This window comes from Glycine soja, chromosome 15 (assembly GCF_004193775.1).
Source record: "Glycine soja cultivar W05 chromosome 15, ASM419377v2, whole genome shotgun sequence".
NCBI lineage: Eukaryota > Viridiplantae > Streptophyta > Magnoliopsida > Fabales > Fabaceae > Glycine > Glycine soja.
Window position 1 is genome coordinate 10,305,459 of NC_041016.1, and position 15,287 is coordinate 10,320,745.

General features: G+C 28.3%; 2 protein-coding genes and 1 pseudogene across 3 annotated transcripts; all 3 read left to right on the top strand.

Annotated features, from left to right (window-relative positions):
- Positions 1 to 467: 467 nt before the first annotated feature.
- LOC114387886 (peroxidase E5-like) lies at positions 468 to 3,256 on the top strand. The gene is made up of 4 exons (XM_028348119.1): positions 468 to 773; positions 1,579 to 1,770; positions 1,941 to 2,106; positions 2,523 to 3,256. The coding sequence occupies exons 1-4, from the start codon at positions 561 to 563 to the stop codon at positions 3,002 to 3,004; spliced, it is 1,053 nt and encodes a 350-aa protein (XP_028203920.1). The 5' UTR covers positions 468 to 560; the 3' UTR covers positions 3,005 to 3,256.
- A 4,961-nt stretch (positions 3,257 to 8,217) lies between these two features.
- LOC114387887 lies at positions 8,218 to 12,480 on the top strand (annotated as a pseudogene). Its single transcript, XR_003661422.1, has 4 exons — positions 8,218 to 8,505; positions 8,787 to 8,978; positions 11,321 to 11,486; positions 11,771 to 12,480. The product of XR_003661422.1 is annotated as a peroxidase 53-like (transcript).
- On the top strand, positions 11,722 to 12,252 carry LOC114388174 (peroxidase 54-like). The gene has a single exon (XM_028348508.1). It carries the CDS (start codon positions 11,722 to 11,724, stop codon positions 12,250 to 12,252), a length of 531 nt encoding a protein of 176 aa, XP_028204309.1.
- Positions 12,481 to 15,287: the final 2,807 nt, after the last annotated feature.

The following is a 15,287-nucleotide window of genomic DNA, read 5'->3' on the forward strand; positions in this document are numbered from 1 at the left end:
ATTCAAATAATCAAAATTACATTTAAACATCTATATTATATTAAAACATTTGTGCGGGAAAACTGAAGCCTATAAACGATGATGTCACGTGCAGGACAACTTGGTGTGAGGAAAACTGAAGCCTATAAACGATATTTAATTATATTTAATTCTTTTAGTAGTGATCGATATGCATTGACTTGGTAATAGAAATGAGTTGATTAAGAATTGCAATAAGGACACAGTGGACTTGGATTATATAAATGGGTGGTGTACACATTAATTATCATTGCACCTTCCTTCGTAAAGTGGCTCTTAACTAAACATAATCCTATCTATTATATATAAATACTTAAATGATCATCATTTAAAAAATACATGATTTTGTACTAGATAACGTGCCTGAGAAGAAGTTGTCTTGTTCAATTCATTGGCATTCGTCTATCACAATATTCACAAAGCAAGGCCATTTTGTCTCTATAAATAAAGGCAAGTTATGTGGTGAGTTTCATAGCAGCAACATACACAAACACAAACACAAACACACGTGTCGAGTGAATTCAAATCAATTTAGGCAGAAAATGAGGTGTTTTGGTTTTATAGTGATAGGTCTAGTGGCTGTGCTTGGAGGGTTACCCTTCTCCTCAAATGCAAAATTAGAACCCTGTTTTTACAAGAAGACTTGTCCCCAGGTGCATTTTATTGTATTTAAAGTCGTAGAGAAAGTTTCAAGAACGGATCCACGTATGCCTGCCAGTCTCGTTAGGCTTTTCTTCCATGACTGTTTTGTTCAAGTATGTAAATTTACTTGCTTATTCATCCTCCCTTTCTATCTAATTTAGTTAATCCTTTCCTGCTTTAAATGACAAATCCCACAATTAAAATCAAAATAAATCCCTTGCTCCAATTTTATTTTTTTTATCTCTGAGTGGGTTTATTAGTCTCAAATAATTAAGCTCGTAGTATTTTGAATTCTTTTATCACTTTAGGTACTCTTTTTCCATTTAAAACATTTAATGAGTCATATTTGAGTTTGATTTTCATGTATTGTTGGTATAAAATTGTTTATACTATTAACCAAACAAAAATAATTTAGGTATGACTTTTAACTTAGTTATTATGTAAAAAAAAAAAAAAACTTAGTTATTATAGGTAAGTTTGTTTAAGTTTATTTTAAAGAAAAATCCTTATTTTAATAAAATAAATCATTTTATACTTTATGATCTGCCTGTCTAACTGTTTTTACTTTTTCTTTACAACCACAGCTCCTCTGTAATTTAAATTCGTTATATTTTGCTATTAGACATTCAAATAATGCATGAGATCATAAAAGCAGGGAACACCTTGTTTATTTCAACAAAATCCCACAACAGAACGCGACCTTATAAAAATTATACCCGAATTTTATTTTATTTTTTAAAGAAAAAACGTTTGTCTCGTCTCAAATTAAAAGTAAGTGGTTTGGATTTTGGAATGTCGAAAATTTCTAGTGGGAACTACACAAATGTTCAAGAAAAGAAATTGATTCTTACTTCGTCATGTGTATTTGTTGAGAATGAACAAGAAATGAATTATGTTGTTTATGCTTGTGGCATGCAGGGGTGTGATGCATCAATTTTGTTGAACAACACTGCCACCATAGTGAGTGAGCAACAAGCTCTGCCAAACAACAACTCAATAAGAGGTTTGGATGTTGTAAACCAGATCAAGACAGAGTTGGAAAAAGCTTGCCCTGGCGTAGTTTCTTGCGCTGATATTCTTACCCTTGCAGCTGAAGTATCTTCTGTTCTGGTATGTCTCATTTTAGGTCAAAGAAAAAAACTTAGATCAACTTCTTTTGTTACATCCTTTTTTATCAAGTTGTCCAATCAAATAACAACAAATAAATGTTTATATATTGCAACATATATTTAATAGAGGTTGTTTATTATTAGAAAGAATATTCATGTATCATTTGACAGGCTCATGGTCCTTATTTGAAATTTCCCTTGGGAAGGAGGGATAGTTTAACAGCAAATAGAACCCTTGCGAATCAAAACCTTCCTGCTCCTTTCTTCAACCTCACTCAACTTAAAGCTGCCTTTGCTGTTCAAGGCCTTGACACTACCGATCTTGTTGCACTCTCAGGTAATAAATATTCCCCAATTCAAATTATCCTATGTGTTGCAACAATTAATGCTACCTATAATAACAACAACAATAAAACACCTATAGTTGATCCGAGTAGAATTGGACTCAGATCCTTTAAATAAGATCTCGAGTTTAAATCTTATAAAAAAAATATGATTAAAAAGAAAAATGTCACTATTCTTAATAGGGATTAGATATTAAAAAAAAATGATGAATACTTCGTAGTTCGCATCAATATCACACTAATGAAAAAAAAATCTTAGAAATTCAGGGTAAGATATAAGATATTGGATTTACTGGTGAACACATTAACATTACTCTAAATTCACCATCTTAACTTGGTTTGACTTTGGAAGAATTCATCTTATGAAAATGATGGACTAGTATATGATTTGTATATGATTCAATTTCAGGAGCTCATTCATTTGGCAGAGTTCGCTGCTTATTCATTCTTGACCGATTGTACAATTTCAGTGGTACTGGCAGACCCGATCCAACTCTTGACACAACTTACTTAAAACAATTGCGCCAAATATGCCCCCAAGGTGGGCCCCCTAACAACCTTGTCAATTTTGACCCAACCACTCCTGATACATTGGACAAGAACTACTACTCCAATCTTCAGGTTAAGAAGGGTTTGCTTCAGAGTGATCAAGAGTTGTTCTCAACACCTGGTGCTGATACCATCAGCATTGTCAACAAATTCAGTAGTGACCAAATAGCTTTCTTTAAGAGCTTTTCGGCTTCCATGATTAAAATGGGAAATATTGGTGTGCTAACTGGGAAGAAAGGAGAAATCAGAAAACAATGTAACTTTGTTAACAAGAAATCTGCGGAACTTGATATAGGTAGTGTGGCATCCGAATCAGAAGAGGGTCTGGTTAGCTCAATATGAATGAATTAGGAAGAGTTTTATATACACTAGGAAATCATGTGATTGAAGGTTACCAATAAAGAAGCTATATATAGGCACATTATCCGTATAAGTGCCCCCAGCTAGCTATGTTTTATTGTGGACGTGTGAGATCTTTATTGTTTTTTGAATCATGTTGTATTCGTAGTCAACTTCTCTCTTTACATCTCTGTTTGTTCTTTTCTTCCATTTTCAAATTCAGATCTTTTAATATATAGATATATACGTTGGTGATATACCCTGTAAATTTTTCCAAGTGTTGAGATGACATGATGGAAAAATTTCATTCCTTAAGGCTCTGTTCGGTTTATGCAACGGAAATAAGGGGGAGAAGACGAAAATAAGGGGATGAAGTTTGGTGCGTACAACTTTGAAAAGAAATAAGTTACCAGTTTATGAGCTCAGAGCATTTAATTTTTCATTTTATCTCTACTAAATAATTTTATAATATTATTATTTTTACTTTATTTTTAATTATTTTTCTCAAACCAAACAATAAAATATATCTCTTTATTTCTATCTTGTCTCCTTTTTCAAAATATTTTTTCTTTTTTCATATATTTTATTTTTCTCTTTTAAATCAAACACAAAATAAAAAATTAAGTTTTAAATTGAAATTTACACTCGAATTGGAATGTTTCATCAATGCAATTGAGGATTCAAGGTGAGATTCGAAGTGCATGTTTGAAGACAAAAAATGATTTTATTAATTCTTCTTAAAATTAATTTTGAAGTGATATAATTTATATTTAAATGTTTGCATTCTAAAAGAAATTAATAGAAAAATCCACTATAAAAAAATTTATAAACTCAGCATCAATACTTTATGTAAAACTAAACGTGTGAACATTTATCTAAATTCACATTAACTGGTATTGTAACGTGATTTAGGAGATTGTGACTGTATTGCAAATATCATACTTAACTAAAGGGTGATTCTAATAAACGACTAAAAATGCATGGGAAGCGTTCATTAAAAAAAAGTAAGCATTTATTATTCCATATTTTATTCATGGTGCAACTAATATTGTTTTCCTATAACAACTTTTAATTGACTTTTAATTACTCAAACTTATCTTTACAGGACATTTGGTAGAAGAAAAGTTATTTCATACTCAGCCTAGAATTCTTGATTCCTAATTATCTTGCGTCGTGGCTATCATGATTTTGAGAATATAATTTTTTAGCTAACTGTAAAAATTATAGAAAATATTTACAATTTTTTTTTGCAAGCGAAGATTTTCATTTTCAATAAAATACTAGGTATATAAGTGTTTTCTTTTAAGAAAAAATAGTTTAATTTATTACTACATTATTTTTCTTATATTAATTACGTTTGATCTTTTCCATTTATAGGTTTATTGAATTTTCGTATGCCAGCCTTTTAAATTTTATTTTTAGTCATTTTTCTAAATTTTGCAAACAAACTATATATAGCAATAAAAAAATACACTAATTTTTAATAAATTAAAAATAAACTTATTTTTGTTACACATGTTTTTTTATAACATTTTCTTTACAAGCACGTGCTGTTTTTGAATAAAGAAAAAAAAATACGTTAATCGAATACTATCAAGTACTTTGATTTTAGATCACTTAACTAAGACTAAAATACATGCGCAGCCGAGCACAAAAAGTCTACGGGTTTTAGGCCGAATGCTAACTGAAAGTTTGAAAAAGAAATGGTGATGAATATGGGCAGTGACAAGGGAGGCAATTTTAAGTAAATTTAACAATATATTTTTTATTTTATTTTTTTGAAAACGTGTATTATTTTTTGAAAGTAGAAAATAAGAAGTGAAATTAAACATGTTTTCAGAATTTTAATCTTTTGAAAATGAAAATAGTTTTCAAAAAATAAAAATAAAAAATAATAATAAAAAATGAAAATACAAAGCAAACACACTCTTAATTATCATCGATCATTTTTCTTTGACTTTTCACAATTTTCTTTTTGTAAACAATCTTGTTTAAAATACGATATAATATTAAATATAAATTTTTTTCACTAAATGTCCGAACCTTAATTTATCACTAATTCCTTGTAGTATATCCAACTAACTCCCACCAGGTCAACGTTAATTATTTGGATGAAGCACAAGCATTATGCATACAAACAAGTCCGACAAAACTATGGTTTATTGATTTCATATTTTCATTCCCGAAGATCTCAAGCCCTTTGCATAAGGTTGCAAAAAAGCCTCGATAAATTTTTCTTATCATTCAAACTGAAGATGTCAGCAGTTTGAATTTAAGATTAGAATTATGTTAATATTTAAATTTTGTATTAGACTTTCATATATTCTATATATATAAATTTGGTGAATAAATTATTTTGTAATTTCTCTATATAATACATATCTTGTTTGCAAATATACTCTTGAAGATGAGCGATAAGTTTTTCAATCGAATATTAGTCTTATAATCGCGTGTGAGATATATTCAAGTATCACTTATAAGGTTAAGATCTTAATTAGGTGACACTAAATAAATAAATAATCTTATTTGTGCTAGATATATCTTGAGTATATATTTTGTGGATGTACTCTAAAAAATAAATATGTGATTAACACTTCCTTAACAAGCATCAAACTCCGATTACATAGTTACATTTGTCTTCTTGCTCATAAATATTAAACAAGCGACACGGGAGCAAGATAGATATTAGTCAAATTAACTTTATCACGTGGCACTAATATCCAATGTTGGTAGGATCGTGTCTAGAAACTAACGTAGGTGAAAATATTATATTAGGAGAAAAGAAGATATAAAATAAAATTAATAAATTTATGTAAATAATTACACATTCTATTTAATTATTTTATATCTTTCTCTTTTGTAATGTGACTAAAACTAATATGAGAAAAATTTAATCAATATTAATATTATATATAGTGGTGGATAAGTTATTCTCTACTTATATATATATCGTACCTATTTAGCTTCCGTTTGATGTTTTAAAAAATATATAACAATAAAGATGATTGCAATTTTTTTCTCTCAAGTTGTAATTGAATAAAAAAAACCTATACAAATTGATATAAAATAAATTTTAATATTATTATTTCTTAAAATCGTTTAGAGAAAGCAAACACGCAACGTTAGAGACAAGTAGAATTAGACTACAGGAATGTTATTTATTGATTGAGCAATTAGTTCTGCATCTGGGATAAAGATTCTGTGTAGTTAAAATTGTAACTGGACATATCTCTCTCAACCTTTAAAAAAAAATTCACAAGGTCCCATGTTTCCATGCTACTGTTTCACGATTCGTTGATTGAAAAAGCATGGTGGTTGGCATACAGCTTTACTTTAAGGTATAAAGCAGCACACCTTATCTTTTTCCTGGAATAATAAAATACTCCCTCCATCTCTTTATAATTATGATATTAAGTTATTTTAAATGGATAAAAAAATTAATAAAAAGGATAATAATTTTACAAAATCAATTTTAGTATCATATAATTTTTTTATTTTTATAGTACATATAATTAATAATATAAAAATATAAGTAAAAAAATTAATATTATATTAAAATTTTAAAATAACATTTTTTTAGATAATTTTTTCTTAGACAGCTATTATCATGGTAATAAATCAAATTGTTTATATCATTTTTATCCTCAAATTTTAATTAAATGTTTTAACATTGAATGTTAATGTCTATTAGAAATATATTGTAGGATTAAGAAAATATCTGCATATTATTATTTAACTTAAAATTTTAATGACAATGAATAATATACCTGACATAAACATAGTTTTAGTTTTAAAATATAACATATTTCAAGTTTTGATTTCGGTAAAAAAAAATTAATTGTAGTAAAGGACTAAAACTGCTTTTTTTATTTATTAAAAAGATACTATTTTTTATTAATTATAAATATTTTTTAAATATAGTTTTATAAAATTTAAAATATAAAAATCGTCATACTTATAAAAAAAAGAAAAAACTTAGTTATACCTCATTGAGTACAATGATCAATAATCTTCTGCTCTTTCGAGTTCCATCACGACACAAAAAGTAAGGTTAATAACGTAAACTAAAAAAAAGTTCATGGGTTTGTTTATCTATTTCTTAAAAGAAAACTTTAAAAAAACATTTTTTTTAAATTATTATTTTTCTAAAGTTCAAACAAACTGACCTATATATCAAGAAAGAAATTGGCCCGCCAACCACGTATTGCTTTTGTACGGCAATCTATTTTTTGTTAGAATATTTCTATATGTGTATTTTATATTTCCAATACTTAATATTACAAATATAGTTTCATTATTAATTTTTCTTCAAAAAAATATATCAATTGATATTTTATTCTTAATTGTATAAATAAAAAATTAGTAAATAATATATGCACAAATAGTATAAAAATTAAATTATTATTTAATTACAAATCCTTGTGCAAAAAGTTTAAATAAAGAATTTATTTTATAAAAATTACTTTGACAATCTTTATCTTTTTTTTAAGGCATTGATAATCTTTATCTTTCTATTAAAAAATATATCTTTTTTGACTGAGATATGCTCTTATTTTAAGTAGGAAAATGTTTTATAAACATTCATTGTACTGTTAGGCACCTAAAAATAGAAAAATATATAAGTTTAATAGAATTTATGACGTAAAAAATGTTAATAAAATGTTTAAAATAAAATAAAAATATTTATGTATCATTACTCTTATAAATAACATTATAAGCTAAAGTTTTTTAGAATTCCAATAAAGGAAACACTTATTATATATTAATCATTTATGCATTGATAAGTACATTGAGTCATTGAGAAAACATAATTTTATTCCGTCATGACTTTCTTGATTCAATGTTGAATAAAATAGTAATGATCGCTTGTAGTCTGTACGAAGATATACAGTAATTTATTAGATGTTTTGTTTGTTCTGATCAAAATTACAGTTTATTAAAGACTAATGTGTTATATTCTATTTTATTTAAAAAAAAAAAAAACAGGACTAACGTGTTCAAGTCTAATTAAAAAACTGCTTCAAACACACTTAAACAACCTAGTCTAGGTTTTATCTGAAAAATGTATGTATCTATCTATCAACAATTACTAATTTTTAAATACACCATATTTGACTTTTCTCATCATCGCGGTACATGATTGAAAATCTGAACCCACCAACAGCGAACGATGAAAAGCAAGCACATTCATAGGAATCTCGATTCTTCCTCCTTTTGTCTCTCTTTAAATAGACACTAAGCATTCCGGGGAAGCTCGCACCAACAACATGTTGATGATTCAAAACAGAAAAAAAATGAGGTTTTTTACAGTGAAAGTAGCTCTGTGCTGTGTGGTGGTTATGCTACTAACCCTCTCAGATGCACAGCTAGATAACTCTTTTTACAAGGACACGTGTCCAAGAGTGCATTCTATTGTGCGTGAAGTTGTCAGAAATGTTTCCAAATCTGATCCCCGCATTCTTGCCAGTCTCATAAGGCTCCACTTTCATGATTGTTTCGTTCAAGTATGTAGTATTAGTTCTTAATTGCTATTACTTGTCTTAATCTAAGTTTATACTCCTTAACACAACTCAATAGCCAAACACTAGAATGTTTGTTATTTTTGCTGTCACCGTCCTCTTACCTGTACTTTTTCATTTACGATATCTAGAGAACTTATCTGAAAAAATCAAACTCAATTTCAGTTGAACTAAGGACTTGTTGCTAGATTGAAATGTTATTACTTATCAAGTTTTATGCTTTTAGATAATTGAAATTAATGTTACTATACATATGTACATGACAGGGGTGTGATGCATCAATTCTGTTGAACGACACAGCTACGATCGTGAGCGAGCAAAGTGCACCACCAAATAACAACTCAATAAGAGGTTTGGATGTTGTGAACCAGATCAAAACCGCGGTGGAAAATGCTTGCCCAGGCATAGTTTCTTGCGCTGATATCCTTGCTCTTGCAGCTGAGATATCTTCTGTTCTGGTATGTATATGCCATGTCTCATATTCCTATATTCAGTGTATTAATTAATTTCTTGTCGAGTGTTAATGGATATCCACCTAAAACCTAATCAAGCTGATATATATAGGTAAAATAGTGTATAAGTGGATATAACTTTTTGAGACTTAAACAATTCTAAATTATCCAAGTAGGATCACTTATTATAGTGATTGGGTCATCGTCAAACTATAAATAAATGTTTTGTCTCGCAAATTTTACATTCTCTCAGGAGATATACTGAAAGATCTGATATTTGTTAATGATATAACTAAAATAATACTCCCTTTAGACCAAAGCAATTGTTGTTTAAAATTAATGCACACAATTTTAAAAAAATATTACTCACAAACTATATATTTAATCTAAAATACTTCATTTAACATCACGAGAATAATATCATCGAATAGATTATAATTATTTAAATCATATTACATATATATATATATATATATATATATATATATATAGAAAAAATAATTAATGAGACTTAGCATATGTAAAACATCAATCATTTTGAAATAAAAAATAAATAAACAATTAAAATATCTATAGTTTTGAAATATAGGGAGCAGCCTTCACCTCATTAACTAATTTTGGTTGAGGTAGGTAAGAAGAACTATAATTGTAAAAGTGTTGAACTGATTAATGTTAGCTATCTCCCGACGGTAAGTGTGGTTGTGTACTTATTGTAAAAAATTTAATGATTCCGCACAATAATGAATTTTAGTCACGCCAAATACTTGCACACATGCAATAAAATAAATATCTTTTCATAGACAAAAAATATGCCTCTTGCATCGATATGAACAGAAAAAACTTTTACCCCTGTTCAAGTCCCATCGCAAAGGATTACCCAGTTCCAGGTAGGTGTTGGTGACCATGCATGGTAGCAGGAAGGAAGCTTCCGGGTACTTATAATGGTACTAAAAGCTCACACGTCAATAATCAATTATTATACCAAAAATAAAGTAAGTCCATGACATGAAGGACCTTTTTTAACAAATTGGCAGGCCTTCCTTTAAATGTACTAGCAATCATATCTCATACAGTATATTACACGAATATTCATAACTATGTCTAAAATATATATTTTAAGGGAAAATATTAAAAATAATTATTTAAAAATAAATTAAAATATAAATATAAGTATTGCAATTTTTAATTTTGAAAGTAAGGGAAATCAATTTAATTATAGATTATATTTGTTTTGAATTTTAAAAAATGACTATATAATATAATTGTTTTAGAGTTTTTTTCATAAACTATTATATTTAAGAGTAATGATACACGTATACCATTTATTTTAAATATATTGCCCACATCTTTCATTTTTTTTATATCTCTCTTCATGTCATAAATTTTATTTTATTTATATTTTTTTTTCAATTTTCTCTTTTTCTAGATGGTGTTCATCAAACATTTTTTAATATTTAACTTGTAAAAAAAGTACCAAAAACATTTGTTAGGTTTTTTCTTTTTCTAAAAAAATTACATAATAATTGTATTTTAAAAAAAATAACTGAAGGAAATAAACGCATCCAGATCTTAAATATCTCATTGTATTTAATATTATTTAAAAAAATTGAATATTTTAAATAAATTAAGAAAAATTAAAATTATTTTTATTAAATAAAAATAGGAAAAGATATTAACTAAATATAAAAATAAAGTCCAAAAAATATACATGTTATAAAATAAAACAAAAACAGACAATATAAAAAAACAATTATCTCACTCCAAAAAATAAGTATTAAAATTTATTATATATAATATAAATAAATAGGGATCTCTTTTTTACCGACTCAATGGTGGTGGGATTTGGTCAAAACAAACCTACTTAATATGTTGGGAAGGAGAATCCAACGAAACATGTCCCATGCGATGGCGATAAGATACTCACTTACCCAGATAATATCATTTTGATTTGGGCTGAGGTATTAACTGGCCTTTGAGTGATAGGATTGTTTACCCTAAAGCCCAAGTCTAAAGCCCAATCGGGAAGACTTTTTCAGTTTTCAATATATTTTTCCATTTTGAGGAGAAAAATCTTCTTAAGCTCTTTAGTAATAAATAAATAAACAAGTTTAGGAATATCTGTGTTTTGTTTTAATTCTATTGGACTATTTTAAAATTTTGAAGATTTCTTAAATTAGTGTTAAGTAAATAATCTCGCACATTTATTAATATAGTTTTATAAATTAAGTCAACATTGAATGAATAATAGGTCATTTATAAAATATTGTTTTTTAGAATCACTTGTCATATATTTTTGTGTGTTGAAAACCTTTCTTTCTTATTTTGTTTGTCTTATTATTACTTATTAGGCTCATGGCCCTGACTGGAAAGTTCCACTAGGAAGAAGAGATAGTTTAAATTCAAGTTTTTCTCTTGCTCTTCAAAATCTTCCGGGTTTCAATTTCACCCTTGATCAACTCAAATCTACATTTGATAGACAAGGCCTCAATACGACTGATCTAGTTGCTTTGTCAGGTATGAAAATTTTACATTTCAAGAAATATCCTTAATAGAATTGATGTTGGTGTACAAGATAAAGTAACTAAAATACAAGTTTTAGGCTCGCCCAAAAAAATATTTCTTTTTAGTTTTTATAAAACAAAAAGATCATATTTGTTAAAGAAAATATCACATATGTTAAAAAAAATCTAATATTTATTTTTTTCATTTAAAATAAGATATTTCTTTTAAAATTTACTTTAGATCTCACATGCCATCTAGCATTGTCGATGTATCACACATATATGTTTCAATTTCAGGTGCTCATACAATTGGTAGATCTCAATGTAGATTTTTTGCTCACCGAATATACAATTTCAGTGGCAATGGCAACAGTGACCCAACTCTCAACACTACCCTCTCACAAGCACTACGAGCAATATGTCCCAATGGTGGACCTGGAACCAATCTCACCAATTTGGACTTAACTACTCCTGATAGATTTGACTCCAACTACTACTCAAATCTTCAACTTCAAAATGGCTTGCTTCGGAGTGATCAAGTGTTATTTTCTACAAGTGGTGCAGAGACCATTGCCATTGTCAATAGTTTCGGTAGTAATCAAACTCTTTTCTATGAACATTTTAAGGTGTCAATGATAAAAATGAGCATCATTGAAGTGCTAACGGGGTCACAAGGAGAAATTCGAAAACATTGTAACTTTGTCAATGGGGATTCTTCTAATCTGGCTACTCTAGCCACCAAAAAATCTTCAGAGGATGGTATGGTGAGCTCAATCTAGATGAGTTAACAAAAGATATCCTAATGCAAAAATGAAAGGTCATTAATAAAGGGGTTATATAGGAAGATACATGTTGTGTGCTAATGGTGAATCATAATATCGTTTGTACCTTGTATTAGCTACGGATAACAACTACTTATTTTGTAATATATTATTATTAGAATTAAGTTGTTTGGTGTTGATGGGTTTGGAAGTGATACGATTCAATGGATGAAATATAGTTAATAATCGTGTCACGAACGATCACAATCTCTATTATTTTAAAATTTCAGCTAGTATCAACAAGTAGACTTGAAACTTAAAAGTAATACTTAAAAGAAGAAAAAAAAAAGCTTAAATATATTTTTTTATACCTATAATATATTTATTTATTTTATTACTTCAAAAATATTTTTTTATTTTATTACTTAAAATTTTCAAACTTTTACTTTTGAAGTCTACCTTATCAATCCGACCAAATAAGCCTAACAAAGAATTTGGTTCCTTTAGTGAGGACAAGGACAAAGTTTTACAAAACAACCCCACAAGAAAGATGATGAGGAAGAAGCTGAGTCTGTTTCACCAATCACAATCGTACCACCATACTACGTATCACCACACATGCAAAATTTTGAAAAATTCAATTTTCAAGATTTTTAATATGATCATAGCTTAGATCGTGAAGAAGTCTAACATCCGATGGGGACTCTCTTTAAAGGGACGCGTTTTCTAACAAAATAAGAAGTACAACATGTTTTACAGTAATATCATGTGAGCAAATGAGTTAATTATAAGACACAATTATTGAACTCAACAAAGCTAATTGTCATTTGTGATTATGATAGTCGTGCTTAGAGGTGCAAGGCATCATACATCCTTGCAAATAAGCAGTGGGAAATACGAAAGTTTTGTGAATCCCATACATGTTTAAATCCATTAATCTCACAAGATCATGTAAAGTTGTCGTCTTTGCTCATGAGTAAAAACATCCATAACTTGATTGAAAACGATCCATCAACTTCAATGTCAATCTTGATAGCACACATCAAAAGCACTAAAGGATACACCACCATGTACCACAAAGCATGATTGGCAAAGCAAAATACTATTGAAAACATCTATAAAAACTAGGAAAGATCATACCATGATTTACTATGATTGTTGCAAATTATGCAACAATTTATTCCTGGTATGTTGTGGAGAAGGAAACACTGCTAGTGCCAACATAAGAAGGTCAGACAGTAGAGGGTTTCGTGATGTTCTGTCATCTTTTTTGGAGTTTCAGACCATGTATCGATAGGTTTCAATATTGCAAGTATGTGTTTCAGGTCAATGGAACATGATTGTATAGTAAGTACAAGGGACCCTCCTTGTGGCAATTACACAAGATGACACTAATAAAATCTTTCCAATAGTCTTTGTTGTTGTCAAGAGTGAATCAACAAAAGCATGACTCTTCTTCCTCCAAAATTTAAAAAGGCATGTCACCCTACAACATGATATGTGTTTGATTTCAAACAGACATAAGTTAATAAAAAAGTGTTTACTCAAGACATAATAGTGGGTTGACGACACAAAATTTTGTGCATGTGTTCTACATTCGACACATTGCACAAAATTACATAAGGAGGTACAAGAACAATATCATCAAAACACTAGTTATCAATATAGGTGAGTGCTAAACTCTTTTTTTTCAATTCATTTAGTATTATTCAAAATATTAAAATTGTATGTTTATAACTATCACCATATGTAAGGATAGAGCCTACTTTCAATCACTAATACAACATTCTAAGAGAAGAAGCAAATGTTGACCGAACAATTAATTTTCTCAGTGAGATTCTGCGAGGAAAATGGATTCTCGCATGAGATGGTGGCCAAAGATGGGGGAACCATAACCACCAATCATGTTGAGTCGATTAATTCAATACTCAAGGAATCTACTAATAGGCACGCTAGTAAAATCAACATATCTAAGGTGTAATGCATTTTCAACAAAAGAGGGAAAAAAGTTGCAACAATCCTTGTATCTGGTCAAGTTTATACGCAAGTGCTAAACAAGGCCATTGAAGATGTACTTAGCACAGAGAAAGACATACGCTCACACTATTCTTGAGTTCAGTCGATGTGACACATAATTCTTAGTCCAGGAGACAATAAACCGGAGATAGGTTCAATCCGCTAGAGATTTCACGATCAAGCTGGACGAAAGGTGGTGTGAATGCGATAAATTCTAGAAATTGTGCATGTCTTGTTCTCATGTTGTTGCTGCTTGTAAACATGTTCATCATGAGTACAAGAACTATATACATCATGTTGGCCACTATGTCACAAGCCTTTGCCTGACCCAGACAAGAAAAAAAATTATAAGGGTTGTCCTGTCTCCTCTCGTATTCACATCGAAATAAATATTTGAGAATCGGGTCAACCAAAGCGATGTTTCGTATGTCACACATCCCATGTCATTCAAAGAAAAATTGTCTCACCGTGTGACTCAAATCAACAACGTTGAATTTATGTCATATTTTTTGTATTTTAAAAATTTTGTGTATTGTTTTAAATTTAAATATTTTAGTTCAATTTAACTTGTTGCTATATTTTTTTATCTTCTTTTGTTTATTTAATTTTCTAACTAAACGAATTAAAATTAATAAGTAAGAAAATATATGATCACTTAAAAGTATATGTATTTTTTGTGAAAAAATATATTAAATAAGTAACAAAATTAATATAAATATGATGTAAATAATAACAAGAAGATTTAAAATGTTTTTTTAATATTTTTCCATATAATAGTTATAATTCATAACAAGGAAAATATTTAACTAAATTTAAATACAATATAAACCATATGAAATTATATTTTTTATAAATATTTAACTAAATTATATTTATATTGAGTATTTAAATATTTGTATTTTTCTTAAATATTATTCTAGATAAATAATATTTTTTATAAATTAAGATATATAAAAAAATCAATACAAAAAATTTTTTAAAAAACTGTAAGAAAAAAGTAGAAAATAAAAAAAAACTAAAAGAAATAACAAAAAAAA